Source organism: Pseudophryne corroboree, chromosome 6 (genome assembly GCF_028390025.1).
Source record: "Pseudophryne corroboree isolate aPseCor3 chromosome 6, aPseCor3.hap2, whole genome shotgun sequence".
Lineage (NCBI taxonomy): Eukaryota > Metazoa > Chordata > Amphibia > Anura > Myobatrachidae > Pseudophryne > Pseudophryne corroboree.
In genome coordinates this window covers 121,972,357-121,986,358 of record NC_086449.1, presented here as the reverse complement: position 1 = coordinate 121,986,358, position 14,002 = coordinate 121,972,357, and the positions used below count along the sequence as shown (strand labels likewise).

The 14,002-nt window shown below is 49.0% G+C and overlaps 1 protein-coding gene across 1 annotated transcript in view; it reads left to right on the top strand.

The window, feature by feature from the left end:
- Nucleotides 1-10,610: 10,610 nt before the first annotated feature.
- PPP3CC (protein phosphatase 3 catalytic subunit gamma) overlaps nucleotides 10,611-14,002 on the top strand; it is a 63,070-nt gene continuing 59,678 nt past the window's right edge. Inside the window, exon 1 of the mRNA XM_063931797.1 lies at nucleotides 10,611-11,180. Coding sequence (XP_063787867.1) covers nucleotides 11,126-11,180 — 55 coding nt within the window. The 5' untranslated portion in view covers nucleotides 10,611-11,125. The remainder of the gene's footprint in view (nucleotides 11,181-14,002) is intronic.

Below are 14,002 nucleotides of genomic sequence, written 5' to 3'. Positions count from 1 at the left end.
CGGGTTGAGAAGCCGGCTGTCCCACAGCTGTTACGTCATCCAGCCTTTTATGTAAGGAGTTGACATTGTTGGTTAATACCTTCCACCTATCCATCCACTCTGATGTCGGCCCCACAGGGGGCGACATCCCATTTATCGGCCTCTGCGCCGCCTCCACGTAAGCCTCCTCATCAAACTTGTCGACACAGCCGTACCGACACACCGCATACACACAGGGAATGCTCTGACAGAGGACAGGACCCCACAAAGCCCTTTGGGGAGACAGAGAGAGAGAGTATGCCAGCACACACCAGAGCGCTATATAACACAGGGATCCCACTATAAATGAGTGTTTTTTCCCTTATAGCTGCTTATAATATACATATATATATATACTGCGCCTAAATTTAGTGCCCCCCCTCTCTTTTTTACCCTTATGTAGCTTGACACTGCAGGGGAGAGCCAGGGAGCGTCCCTCCAGCGGAGCTGTGAGGGAAAAATGGCGCCAGTGTGCTGAGGGAGATGGTCCCGCCCCTTTTCCGGCGGACTTCTCCCGCTTTTTCTGGAATTCTGGCAGGGGTATTTTTACACCTATATAGCCTTCCTGACTATATATGGTGTAGATTTGCCAGCCAAGGTGTATTATATTGACCTCAGGGCGCCCCCCCCCCAGCGCCCTGCACCCATCAGTGACCGGAGTGTGAGGTGTGCATGAGGAGCAATGGCGCACAGCTGCAGTGCTGTGCGCTACCTTGTTGAAGACAGAAGTCTTCTGCCGCCGATTTTCCGGAACACTTTTTGCTTCTGGCTCTGTAAGGGGGCCGGCGGCGCGGCTCCGGGACCGAACGATCGAGGTCGGGTCCTGTGTTCGATCCCTCTGGAGCTAATGGTGTCCAGTAGCCTAAGAAGCCCAAGCTACCACCAGTTAGGTAGGTTTGCTTCTTCTCCCCTTAGTCCCTCGCTGCAGTGAGTCTGTTGCCAGCAGATCTCACTGTAAAATAAAAAACCTAAAATATACTTTCTTTCTAGGAGCTCAGGAGAGCCCCTAGTGTGCATCCAGCTCAGCCGGGCACAAGAATCTAACTGAGGTCTGGAGGAGGGTCATAGTGGGAGGAGCCAGTGCACACCAGGTAGTCCTAAAGCTTTCTTTAGTTGTGCCCAGTCTCCTGCGGAGCCGCTATTCCCTATGGTCCTTACGGAGTCCCAGCATCCACTTAGGACGTCAGAGAAATAAGATTTTAAACCTACCGGTAAATCTATTTCTCCTAGTCCGTAGAGGATGCTGGGCGCCCGTCCCAGTGCGGAAACTCTGCAAGACTTGTATATAGTTGTTGCTTACATAAGGGTTATGTTACAGTTGAAATCGGTCTTGGACCGTTACTGTTGTTGTTCATACTGTTAACTGGTTATGTATGATCCAGGTTACATGGTATGATTGGTGTGGGTTTGTATAAATCTTGACCTTGGATTTCTAAATCCTGCCTTGTATTGTCCATCTCCTCTGGGCACAGTTCTCTAACTGAGGTTTGGAGGAGGGGCATAGAGGGAGGAGCCAGTGCACACCCATAGTCAAAGTTCTTTTTAGGTGCCCTATCTCCTGCGGAGCCCGTCTATACCCCATGGTCCTTACGGAGTCCCCAGCATCCTCTACGGACTAGGAGAAATAGATTTACCGGTAGGTTTAAAATCTTATTTTCACATCGCAGGGCTGCCAGCACACATTGTGACACGCTGTACTCTCCATTCACATTATGACAGTGTCCCCAGTTCATATTATACAACATTACAGTAGCCCAGTTCATATTATGCCACACTATAGTGCCTCTACTTCATGTTGTACCACATTACAATGCCCCAGTTCATATTATGTAACCTTTATAATGCCCTCCAGTTAATGTAATACCACATTACAATGAGCAGGTCCAGGGGCATAACTAGATGGTATCTGGACTCTGGGTCGACACCCCTTAGGTCGACAGTGAATAGGTCGACATGCAAAAAGGTTGACATGTTGTTCACACTTTTTTTTCTTTCTTTTTTTGAACTTTTTCATACTTTATGATCCACGTGGACTATGATTGGGAATGGTAATCTGGGCCGAGCACAGCAAATCGCCTTGCCCAAAGCATGGCGTGCGAACACTGTGCATTAATTGGGGTTCCCGGTCACTCTACGAAGAAAACGACATAAAAACAATGAAAACCTCATGTCGACCTAATGGCCATGTTGACCTACTTCTAGTGTCAACCTAGCCACTGTTGTCCAATGGGTGTCGACCTAGAGTCCCATACCCAACTAGATATATTTCAGGCTGCAAGGCAAAAACTTGTAAGGGCCCCTATGTACCACGCAGTGATGAAAATTGTTATTGTTTCTACAGTTTGAAGCGCTGATGTTATTGACAGGTGGTCCCAGTGTGTCATACGCTCCCACAAGCCCTCACCGTAGCAGCCAGCTCCCTTCTGCTTTTCATTTTATATCACATTTCTTTGCTATACCTTTTTAACCTTTGTTAAAAATGCCCACTGACATGTTTATCATAGATGGGGTTTTTCTTTCATTTACTTTTAGTAGTACGGATGGTGTAATGGTTAGCATTACTGCCTCACAGCACTAAGGTCATAGGTTCAATTCCCAGCATGGTCCGAACTGTGTGAAGTTTGTATATTCTCCCCGTACTTGCGTGGGTTTCCTCCGGGTACTCCCACAATCCGAAAATATACTGGTAGGTTAATTGGCGTCTGACCAAATTAACCCTAGTATGACTGTGTGCGTATAAATGTACAAGGGAGTGGGACTGATGTGAATGGCCAAATATTCTCTGTAAGCGCTGCGGGATATGTGTGTGCTATATAATTAACTGATGGTAATAATAGTTGTATTTAATAATAACTTTTTTTTTTACGTGTAGTCCTCTTGAATTCAGAGTGTCACCCAGTGTGGCCCCTGCCATATGTTGGGTTGCTTTAACTGCTGTAAGTCTTAGCATTAGCAATGTGTTTATATGTATTATCTTACTGGGGGAGTCCCAGCACTTCTACTGGGAGACTATTCCTTGGAGCTGCTGCCATCTCTAAGAGTTCTTGCTTATGTCATCTTCAAGTATTCAGCCCATCAATACCAATGTGTGACCCCTTGTAGAAATATTCTGCATTTAACATTACCTCTATTAATACTGTTCATATTGTCCTATCCCCTCAGTCCCTACTTTACACTGAGCTGTACAATGTCTTTCCTAATAAGTTCTGTTAAGCAGCCCAGCCCACTACTTACATGCATATCCGCTCTATGGCTATAATCCAGGGGTTCTAAACACTGTCTTCAGGACTAAAGACAGCTCACCTTGTCCACAATACCCAGCAGGTGCATTCATTACTCACTGACACATTTTATCCACAGGTGCAGCTAATTATTTCACTTATAAATCTGTGAGAAGTCCTAGAAATAGGGATGACTATTCATAATCATCAGTGGTTTATGGCTGATTTCTAATGCTCTTAACTTCGATGGGGAAGAAACAGGTGGTTTCCCTCTATCGATAGCACAACATCACCAATTGTTTTTTTTTACAGGGTGCAGGGACATGGTGGTTGGCTCCACCCCTTGACACCCACGAAGCCCTACCCGCATGTTCTGATTGGCTCATGGGCCAGTTAGTCAAACGACAGGGATGTCTGTTGGTTGGTGAAACCATCGATGGTCACCATACCAATGGCCATCCCTACCTGGAAAGCATGCCTTGTTTGGGGTCCTGAGGACAGAGTTTAAACCTATGCTATAATTTAATCTCTCTCCAGTATGTGTGTAACTTTCATAAGAAGTTGAATATCAACCCGATAAAACAAGACATTGCTTATAGCCTGTTAGGGTCTCCTGCTCTGTGCTGCCACGTCGTCATGGCAACTGGGAGACAAGTGCTAGCGGAATAACCTGAGCATAGCTGATACTCCGGTTCGGGTCTTTTGCTGTGCGGTGGTTACAGGCTCTGTGCACAGCAGGGGATCCGGTGCAGGTTTTTGTGCACAGTCTGTGAGGTCTGAGTGGGGCGTGGACAGCACCTGCTATATAAACCCTCTTCTCAGGTTAGGCAGATGCTGCTGAATCTTTGTTGGTTAGTCAGTTCCTGAAAGCTAGCTAGTACTGTGTAAACTTTGTATTTGTTTGTTGCTTACTGCAAATAGGCCTTGGGATTTGGTATTACACTCTGCCAATCCAGACCTAGCAGTAAGACTGGAGTCAGTCGTTTAACCTGCTGGGGTTCTTTTGCTACTCTGTGAACCTAGCAGGTTTGCGGCTGTATTCTCAGGCTTGCCTGCCAAAATCCTTTCTCACTGTGCAAGGTGTTCAGGTGTCAGTTTAGTGGCAGTAAGCTGAACCAGTGCACTGCAAGTGAGGACTAGGATTGTGGAGACTCTCCTTGTGTCTATTATTCCATCTCTGACCAAGGAGTTTACTGCCACACCCGTTGGTAACCCTTTAGGGTTTTGCTGTTGCCCTTAGCAACAGCATTTCGGGTTCTCTACGTATTAAATCACTACATCTCGCTTCTTTCCATCTGAGCATTCCTAATACTAGGGAGATACCCAGTTTCTTAGCCTTTGGGCTTCTCTGTTCACTTTGTGTTTATTTTGTTACCCTATCACCTTCTGTGTATGTAATGTCATATTCCCCAGTCTGTCTGTGAGTTCATTTGTTTTGCATCCCTCACCATTCAGACACCAGTACATTCCTGCTGGCACTGGTGTGCATAACATATTCAGCAGCCTAATACTCCTGTTGAAATTTTGTGGGAATATGGAGCATACCCCTCAAAATACTTTGCAACAGGTGGTCAATCAGGTGCAGGTCCTGACTCGACAATTTAATGATTTGTCCATTAAAATGCACACCTCGCAGGCCGCTGGCGGAGCTCCCGCAGCAGCAGTACCTTCAGGGGTTAAGGATCCGAAAGTAAATCTCCCGGATCGTTTTTCTGGAGATCGCTCGCAGTTCTTTTGTTTCAAGGAGAGCTGCAAGCTATATTTCCAGCTTAGGCCTCAGTCTTCTGGGTCGGAGATTCAGCGGGTGGGCATAGTGATTTCCTTGCTACAAGGAGACCCACAGGTCTGGGCATATGGGTTGCTGCCTGACTGTCCGTCGCTTAAAAGTGTTGATGCTTTTTTTACGGCACTGGGCATGTTGTATGATGACCCTGACAAGACGGCCTCAGCCGAGGCTCAGATTTCGATCCTTAAGCAAGGGTGAAGGCCAGTTGAGGTTTATTCTACGGAGTTTCGGAGGTTGGCCCATGATACCCAGTGGAATGACCCAGCCCTGAGACACCAGTACCGAAGAGGTCTTTCTAACCAGTTAAAAGACCAACTGGTACAATATCCCTTGCCTGATAGCTTGGATCAGCTCATGCAGTTATCCATTCGGGTGGATAGACGGCTGAGAGAGCGCAGGCTTGAAAGGGAGACCGAGGTTTCCTTCTTTCCCAAGGGAACCTCAGACTCTGAGGAATTTTCCGAGGAGCCTATGCAGATTGGGGCTACCCGCCTCTCCTCGCGTGAGAAGACGCGGAGGAGACAGCAGGGGTTATGTTTGTACTGTGGGAATAAAGGTCATGTGGTAGTATCATGCCCAGAAAAGCCGGAAAACTTCAGGGCCTGAGGGTGATGGGAAATATCCTGTCAGGCCAGAAGTCAGAATTTCCCAAGAAGACTTTTATCATTCCGGTGACCTTGAAGATCCTCGGTCAAACTGTCAAGACTGAGGCCTTTGTGGACAGTGGGTCCGACGGGGTTTTTATGGACCGCCAATTCGCCCTGAAACACTCTGTTCCCTTAGTACCCTTGGCATCGGAAATTGAGATTTGTGGGTTAAACGGGGAACCATTATCCCAGGGTAAAATTACCTCTTGCACTAGCCAGATTTCTTTGTTTATTGGAGCCACACACTCTGAAAAATTGTCCTTTTATGTGACTGTCTGTACTTTTGCCCCATTGGTGTTGGGGTTACCCTGGTTAAGGGCCCACAATCCTCAATTTGACTGGGTCTCTGGGGAGATTCTTAGTTGGGGTACTGATTGTTTCAGGAGTTGTTTGAGCCTTCCAGTCAGGCTTTCGCAGCTAAGTTTGCCAGGATTGCCAGGATGTTATGCAGATTTTGCGGACGTATTCTCCAAAAGAGTTGCAGAGGTACTACCTCCCCATCGCCCCTATGACTGTGCCATTGATTTGTTGCCGAATGCTAAGCTTCCCAAGAGCAGGTTGTACTCCCTGTCACGTCCTGAGACTCAGGCTATGGCAGAGTACATTCAGGAGAACTTGGCTAAGGGATTTATCAGACCTTCACAGTCTCCAGTTGGGTCGGGGTTCTTCTTCGTGGGTAAAAAGGACGGTTCGTTGTGACCCTGCATCGACTTCAGGGAATTGAACCGTATCACGATTAAAAACTCATACCCACTGCCTCTCATTTCGGTCTTGTTTGACCAGCTTCGTACTGCCACCATTTTTTCTAAGATTGACCTACGCGGTGCGTACAATCTAATCCGAATAAGAGAGGGGGATGAATGGAAGACTGCCTTTAATACCCACTTAGGGCATTATGAATATTTGGTGATGCCTTTTGGGCTCTGTAATGCCCCGGCAGTCTTCCAGGACTTCATGAACGATGTGCTCAGGGAATATTTGGATAGATTCTTAGTTGTATACTTAGATGACATCCTAATCTTCTCCCATTCCCTGGAGGAACATCGGAAGCATGTACGCTTAGTCCTCCAGAAACTCAGAGACCACCGGCTTGGGGCGAAGCTGGAGAAGTGCGAATTTGAAGTTCAGCAAATCGCATTTCTAGGATATATTATCTCCCCAGAAGGTTTCCAAATGGAGGGTTCCAAGGTACAGGCAGTCCTGGATTGGGTGCAGCCCACTAGTTTGAAGGCGCTTCAGCGTTTTCTGGGCTTTGCGAATTTTTATAGACGATTTATCGCTGGATTTTCGTCTATAGTGGCGCCCTTGGTGGCACTCACTAAGAAAGGGGCGGATGTTGCTCACTGGTCTTGTGAGGCCAAAGCGGCTTTTGCCCGTCTCAAAAGGGCATTTGTCTCGGCCAAGGTGCTGCGACACCCAGATCCAGAGCGTCCTTTTGTGGTGGAGGTGGATGCCTCTGAGATGGGTATTGGGGCAGTGCTCTCTCAGATGGGGGTGTCTGATAATCGCCTTCATCCCTGTGCTTACTTTTCCCGTAAATTTTCGCCTGCCGAGATGAATTATGACGTGGGTAACCGGGAATTGTTGGCTATTAAGGATGCACTCGAGGAGTGGAGACACTGGCTTGAGGGGGCTAAGTTTGTGGTCTCAATTCTCACCGACCATAAGAATTTGGCATATTTAGAGTCAGCGAAGCGCCTCAATGCCAGGCAGGCACGATGGGCTTTGTTTTTTGCTTGCTTTAATTTTTTGATAACATATCGCCCTGGGTCAAAAAACATCAAGGCTGATGCGCTCTCGCTGAGTTTTGCTCCAATCCAGGAGACCACCGAGGAGCCATTGCCCATTGTGTCCCCATCATGTATTAAAGTGGGCATTACCCAGGACCTCTTGTCATTAGTCCTTAGAGCACAGGAGCAGGCTCCTCCAGACCTTCCGGTAGGTCTTTTGTTTGTGCCTCCTAGGTTAAGACAGCGAGTGTTCCTGGAATTCCATGCCAAGAAGTCGGCAGGTCACCCGGGTATTGCCAGAACCCGGGAGTTGCTATCTAGGGCGGTGTGGTGGCCCTCGGTGGCTAGGGATGTGGATCAGTGGGTTCGGGCATGTGACATCTGTGCCCGAAATAAGACTCCTAGAGGGGTTCCTGTTGGCCCATTACATCCACTCTCTATTCCATCTAAGCCATGGACCCACATTTCAATGGATTTTGTGGTGGACTTGCCCAAATCCTCAGGGATGACAGCCATCTGGGTTGTCATAGACAGGTTTTCGAAGATGGCGCACTTCGTTTCATTGGTTGGGCTGCCATCGGCCAGACGCCTGTCTGAATTATTTATGCTGCATGTTGTGCGCCTCCACGGGTTGCCACTTGATGTGGTCTCTGACCGCGGATCCCAGTTTGTGGCCAAATTCTGGAGGGCATTTTGTTCCGATCTCCAGATTTCTGTCAGCTTGTCGTCAGGCTACCATCCGCAGTCTAATGGGCAGACTGAAAGGGTGAACCAGTCCTTGGAGCAGTTCCTCTGGTGTTATGTCTCCAAGTGTCAGACTGACTGGGTTGCTCATCTGTCCATGGCGGAGTTTGCCTATAACAACGCGGCTCACTCTGCTACAGGGATCTCTCCCTTCCTTTGTGTGTATGGGCATCATCCTAAGGCCAATTCTTTTGACCCCCTGGACTCCACGCCTGGTGGTTCCTCTGTGGTTTCGGTCCTTAGAGGTATTTGGAGGAAAGTGAAGAAAGCCCTTGTGTCTGTGTCATTAGTGACCAAAAGGGTTTTTGATAAGCGGAAAAGACCCTGCAGCTTCAAATTAGGAGACTTCGTCTGGTTGTCTACCAAGAATTTGAAGTTGAGACAGCCATCTCATAAGTTAGGCCCCCGGTTCATCGGTCCTTATAAGATCACTAGGGTTATCAATCCGGTGGCATTTCAGTTAGATCTACCCCGTTCTTTGGGTATCAATAAAACATTTCATTGTTCCCTTTTAAAACGGGCGATTAGTAATCCTTCTTCCAGTGGAAGACCTTCCCCTCTTCTGATACGTGGCCAGAGGGAGTTTGTTGTTGAAAGGATTCTTGACTCCAAGATGGTTCGGGGTCGGCTGTCATTTTTGGTGCATTGGAAGGGGTATGGCCCGGAGGAGCGGTCGTGGGTGCGCAGTTGTGATCTTCATGCCCCCAGACTGTTACGCTCTTTCTTCTCGCAGTTCCACGATAAACCCGGTGGTAGGGGTTCTTTGACCCCTCGTCAGAGGGGGGGGTACTGTTAGGGTCTCCTGCTCTGTGCTGCCACGTCGTCATGGCAACCGGGAGACAAGTGCTAGCGGAATAACCTGAGCGTAGCTGATACTCCGGTTCGGGTCTTTTGCTGTGCGGTGGTTACAGGCTCTGTGCACGGCAGGGGATCCGGTGCTGGTTTTTGTGCTCACAGTCTGTGAGGTCTGAGTGGGGCGTGGACAGCACCTACTATATAAACCCTCTTCTCAGGTTAGGCAGATGCTGCTGAATCTTTGTTGGTTAGTCAGTTCCTGAAAGCTAGCTAGTACTGTGTAAACTTTGTATTTGTTTGTTGCTTACTGCAAATAGGCCTTGGGATTTGGTATTACACTCTGCCAATCCAGACCTAGCAGTAAGACTGGAGTCAGTCGTTTAACCTGCTGGGGTTCTTTTGCTACTCTGTGAACCTAGCAGGTTTGCGGCTGTATTCTCAGACTTGCCTGCCAAAATCCTTTCTCACTGTGCAAGGTGTTCAGGTGTCAGTTTAGTGGCAGTAAGCTGAACCAGTGCACTGCAAGTGAGGACTAGGATTGTGGAGACTCTCCTTGTGTCTATTATTCCATCTCTGACCAAGGAGTTTACTGCCACACCCGTTGGTAACCCTTTAGGGTTTTGCTGTTGCCCTTAGCAACAGCATTTCGGGTTCTCTACGTATTAAATCACTACATCTCGCTTCTTTCCATCTGAGCATTCCTAATACTAGGGAGATACCCAGTTTCTTAGCCTTTGGGCTTCTCTGTTCACTTTGTGTTTATTTTGTTACCCTATCACCTTCTGTGTATGTAATGTCATATTCCCCAGTCTGTCTGTGAGTTCATTTGTTTTGCATCCCTCACCGTTCAGACACCAGTACATTCCTGCTGGCACTGGTGTGCATAACATAGCCCTAGCAATCTTTCCAACACCTGAATTTTATTCTTAATAAGTACAGTAGTTGCCTGGCATAACATTCCATATTAGAATAATAACTGCAATACTACCTTAGAGCACAGCATCTGTGTCTGTTTTATGGGTCGAGAAAGTCTATTGTGAGGTTTACAACTGTATTTACTTACACATTTCTCCAAGCAACTGGTATAGAACAGGTTATTAATATTTTAGGATTGTTAAACAATTCCTAGACAAAGGTTCACCCTCATATTCTGCATATCCATGCCAGTCATGTCACATCTAGTTTCCATTGCAATACTCTGAGTGAGTTATCATGGAGTTTATCTGAGATCATAGTATGGACACCATTGGTTATGCCTCTGGTGCAGGTGCTAGCATGTCTCAGCTTTATGGCTTCAAATGTCATAGTGATCCTACACTGAATGCAAATTACATATGTAAAGCTATTAGAATTAAAAAAAAAAATATATATATATATATATATATATATATAGTCTATGTGTGTTATACATAGAAGCTCACGTTGTGCAATAATGATGGGGGGGGGGATTCAGACACAGTACAGGCAGAAGTATGGGGCTGGGCAGTGGATGTGGCAGCACACACATAGAGGGTGGGAGCTGGTTGCAGGTGTAGCTGTGTGTGTAATAGTAACCGTAATGTTCTGTGTCACTACAGTGCTGCAGCGAGCTGGGTATAAGGGGGAACTACATTTCCCATCACGCATTGCGCCCGCTCAGTCCTCCTAGAGACTGTAACCGCCCGGTGCATGCTGGGGGTGGTAGTCTCAGGGTGACGCAGGACTCGGGCCGCGGGCGTGCCCAACGTGCGCGCTCCGGAGGCCGGCAGGTGGGCGGAAGCACGCGCCCGCGGGGGAGAGAGAGACGGCCGGGCAGTGAGAGAGACAGCCGGACCGAGGGATAGGAGAGTGCGTGCAGTCAGGAGGCGACAGCCGGGCAGCGCAGGGGGCGGCATTGTCACACCGAGCCAGCGTGCAGATTAGACGGCATTACAGATCAGAAGAACAAAGAGTGCCGGGGAGAGGAGATGACCTAGAGAGACGGCCGGGGAAGGGAGAGCCGTGTGACAGCTATGTGAGGGCATTGATAGGAAGCAGTGACAGCCGGGGAATAGCACACCCAGCAGCTAGTGAGACAGCCCAGTGACTGCTGCCATCTCCATAGACAGGTGCTGGGGAGAGCAGGACATGGCTAGGAAGTGACAGCTCACTACAGGCATCCAATTACCAGGCCACCAAGAGAGACATCCGTGGCCAGGAGGCATCATGTCAGGAACCCGTGGTACGAACAAGCTGTCCAGCACAGAGCGAGCTGTCAGAGGTATTGTGACATGGATCCTGACCCCTCCCCCTGTGGCATGACCCTCCTGACCCACCCCCTGCAGCATGACCCCCCCCCTGACCCCCATCCCTGCGGTATGATCCCCCCCCCCGCGGCATGACCCTCCTGACTCCCCAACCCCCTGCCCCCACAGTGGTGTGACCCTCCTGACCCCCCCCTTCCCCGGTGGTGTGACCCTCCTCACCCCCCTGCCGCGGTGTAACCCTCCTGACCCCACTGCGGCGTGCCCACCTGACCCACATGGTTTGCCCTCCTCACCCCAATGCAACATGCCTTCCTGACCCACATGGTTTGTCGTGGACCCCCCCTCGGCATCATGCCCTCCTGATCCCTTTGTGCCTGACTCTTCTTAGATGCCTGCCCAAATTGTTCTGAATAATTGCATTGTTACTAGGCCCCGGCGACTGTTCCCAACAACCACAAACACCGAGCCCAACGCCACCAAGCATTTTCAACATCCATGGGCAGTGCCATAATCTGTTTGCAGCCACTACAGACGGACCAGCATCATAATTCTTTCCTGACATCCAGCGCCACCAACCTTTACAGTCACTATAGTCCAGAGTTTCCCAAACGCGGTCCTCAAGGCACCCCAACGGTCCAGGTTTTAAATGTATCCATGCTTGGCTACAGGTGACTTAATTAGCACCTCAGTCAATTTGATTTAACCATCTGTGCTGAGCCATGGATATACCTAAATCCTGGACTGTTGGGGTGCCTTGAGGACCGCATTTGAACCTCTTCTATACTCAGTAAATACCAGCAATTTTTCCAGATCACTAATGATGCCCAACTTCACCAATATTGCCAGCTATCGACCATTCCTGACTAATATACCTAGCACCAACAGCCAGCCATTCTAAATACAGACACCCAACATCATCAACCTTCACCAATCTCTGCACCACTAACCTTTTCCCATTTACTGCAGACACGCAGAGCCACCAACCTTTCCCAGTCACTGCAGACACCCAGAGCCACCAACCTTTCCTAGTCACTGCAGACACCCAGAGCCACCAACCTTTCCCAGTCACTGCAGACACCCAGAGCCACCAACCTTTCCCAGTCACTGCAGACACCCAGAGCCACCAACCTTTCCCAGTCACTGCAGTCACCCAGCGCCACTAACCTTTCCCAGTCACTGCAGTCACCCAGCGCCACTAACCTTTCCCAGTCACTGCAGACACCCAGAGCCACCAACTTTTCCCAGTCACTGCAGACACCCAGAGCCACTAACCTTTCCCAGTCACTGAAGACACCCAGCACCACCAACCTTTCCCAGTCACTGCAGACACCCAGAGCCACCAACCTTTCCAAGTCACTCAGCGTCACCAACCTTTCCCAGTCACTGCAGACACCCAGAGCCACCAACCTTTCCAAGTCACTCAGCGTCACCAACCTTTCCCAGTCACTGCAGACACCCAGAGCCACTAACCTTTCCCATTCACTGCAGTCACCCAGCGCCACCAATCTTTCCCATTCACTGCAGACACCCAGCGCTACCAACCTTTCCCAGTCACTGCAGATATTAGGTCCACCAAGTTTTCACTGTCACTGCAGACACTAGCAACACCAGCTGTTCCCTCAGACACTTACTTGCAACCACCAACCGAATCAGTCTAGTTCCACCCACCTTTCCCAGCCACAACCATTCCTGACTGACTTTATACACAGAGCATTGCAACCTTTCCAGCCACTTCAGTCACCCAGCATTACAAACTTTTCGTGATAACCCGTTACACCTAGCTTTACCAGCCTATCAAAGACACCAACCATTCCTGACAACAGAAATACCCCGACCACCTACCTATTCCCAGCCTCTACATACAGCCACCATTACCTGCTATTCCCAACAACCACAGACACACAGTGCCATCAACTTTTCCAGACTACCGGAGATGATCCGCACCACCAACTTTTCCCAATCAATGTAGACACTAAAATTGGCCAGTGCGCCAAACCTTTCACAGCCACTGTAGACCACTGATGATGCTAACCATTCCTGGCCACCATCTTTTCATGCCTGCAAGAGGTGCCCAGCACTGGCGTTCAGAGTGAAATTGTCACACAGCTCTTAGATGCTGACCCATGCCCTAAATGGCATTACTTTCTTTACTGGTTTTTGAAATTTGTGTTTGGACATTTATATTCAAACCCTTATATATGTAGATGATACTGTGGGGGAGATTAATCAAAGCTTGAAGAAGAGAGATAAAGAGAAAGTACCAACAAATGAGCTCCTCCTATTTTTCAACCACAGCCTGTAGCATAGCAGTTAGGAGCTGATTGGCTGCTACTTTGGGCCTAATTCAGACCTGATTGTAGATGTGCTAAGTTTAGCACATCTCCGATCAGCTTCCCTGACATGCGGGGAGATGCCTAGCACAGGGCTAGTCTGCTCCGCATGTCAGGCCCGACCCTCCCTGCACAAGTACAAAAGTATTGCACAGCGGCGATGCTTTTGTACTGGAAGAGTAGTTCCCTGCCAGTGCAGCTCCTGCGTGCTGGTAGGAGCTATTCATTGCTGTGAGGGTCGTAGCGGCTGCGTGTGACGTCACGCAGCCGCCACGGCCCGGCCCCCAAACGGTATGAGCACGCCTGTATTGCCCAGACCACGCCCCCTAAACGGCAGTGAAACTCCGCCAGTACCGCCCAGCGACCGCCTCTGCCTGTCAATCAGGCAGAGGCGATCGCAGGGCTGAAACGCACAGCAGCGATCAGGTCTGTATTAGTCCCTTTATCTCCAAGCTTTGATAGATGAAAGCCAGACATGGCCAACCCGTCACTCTCCAGATGTTGTG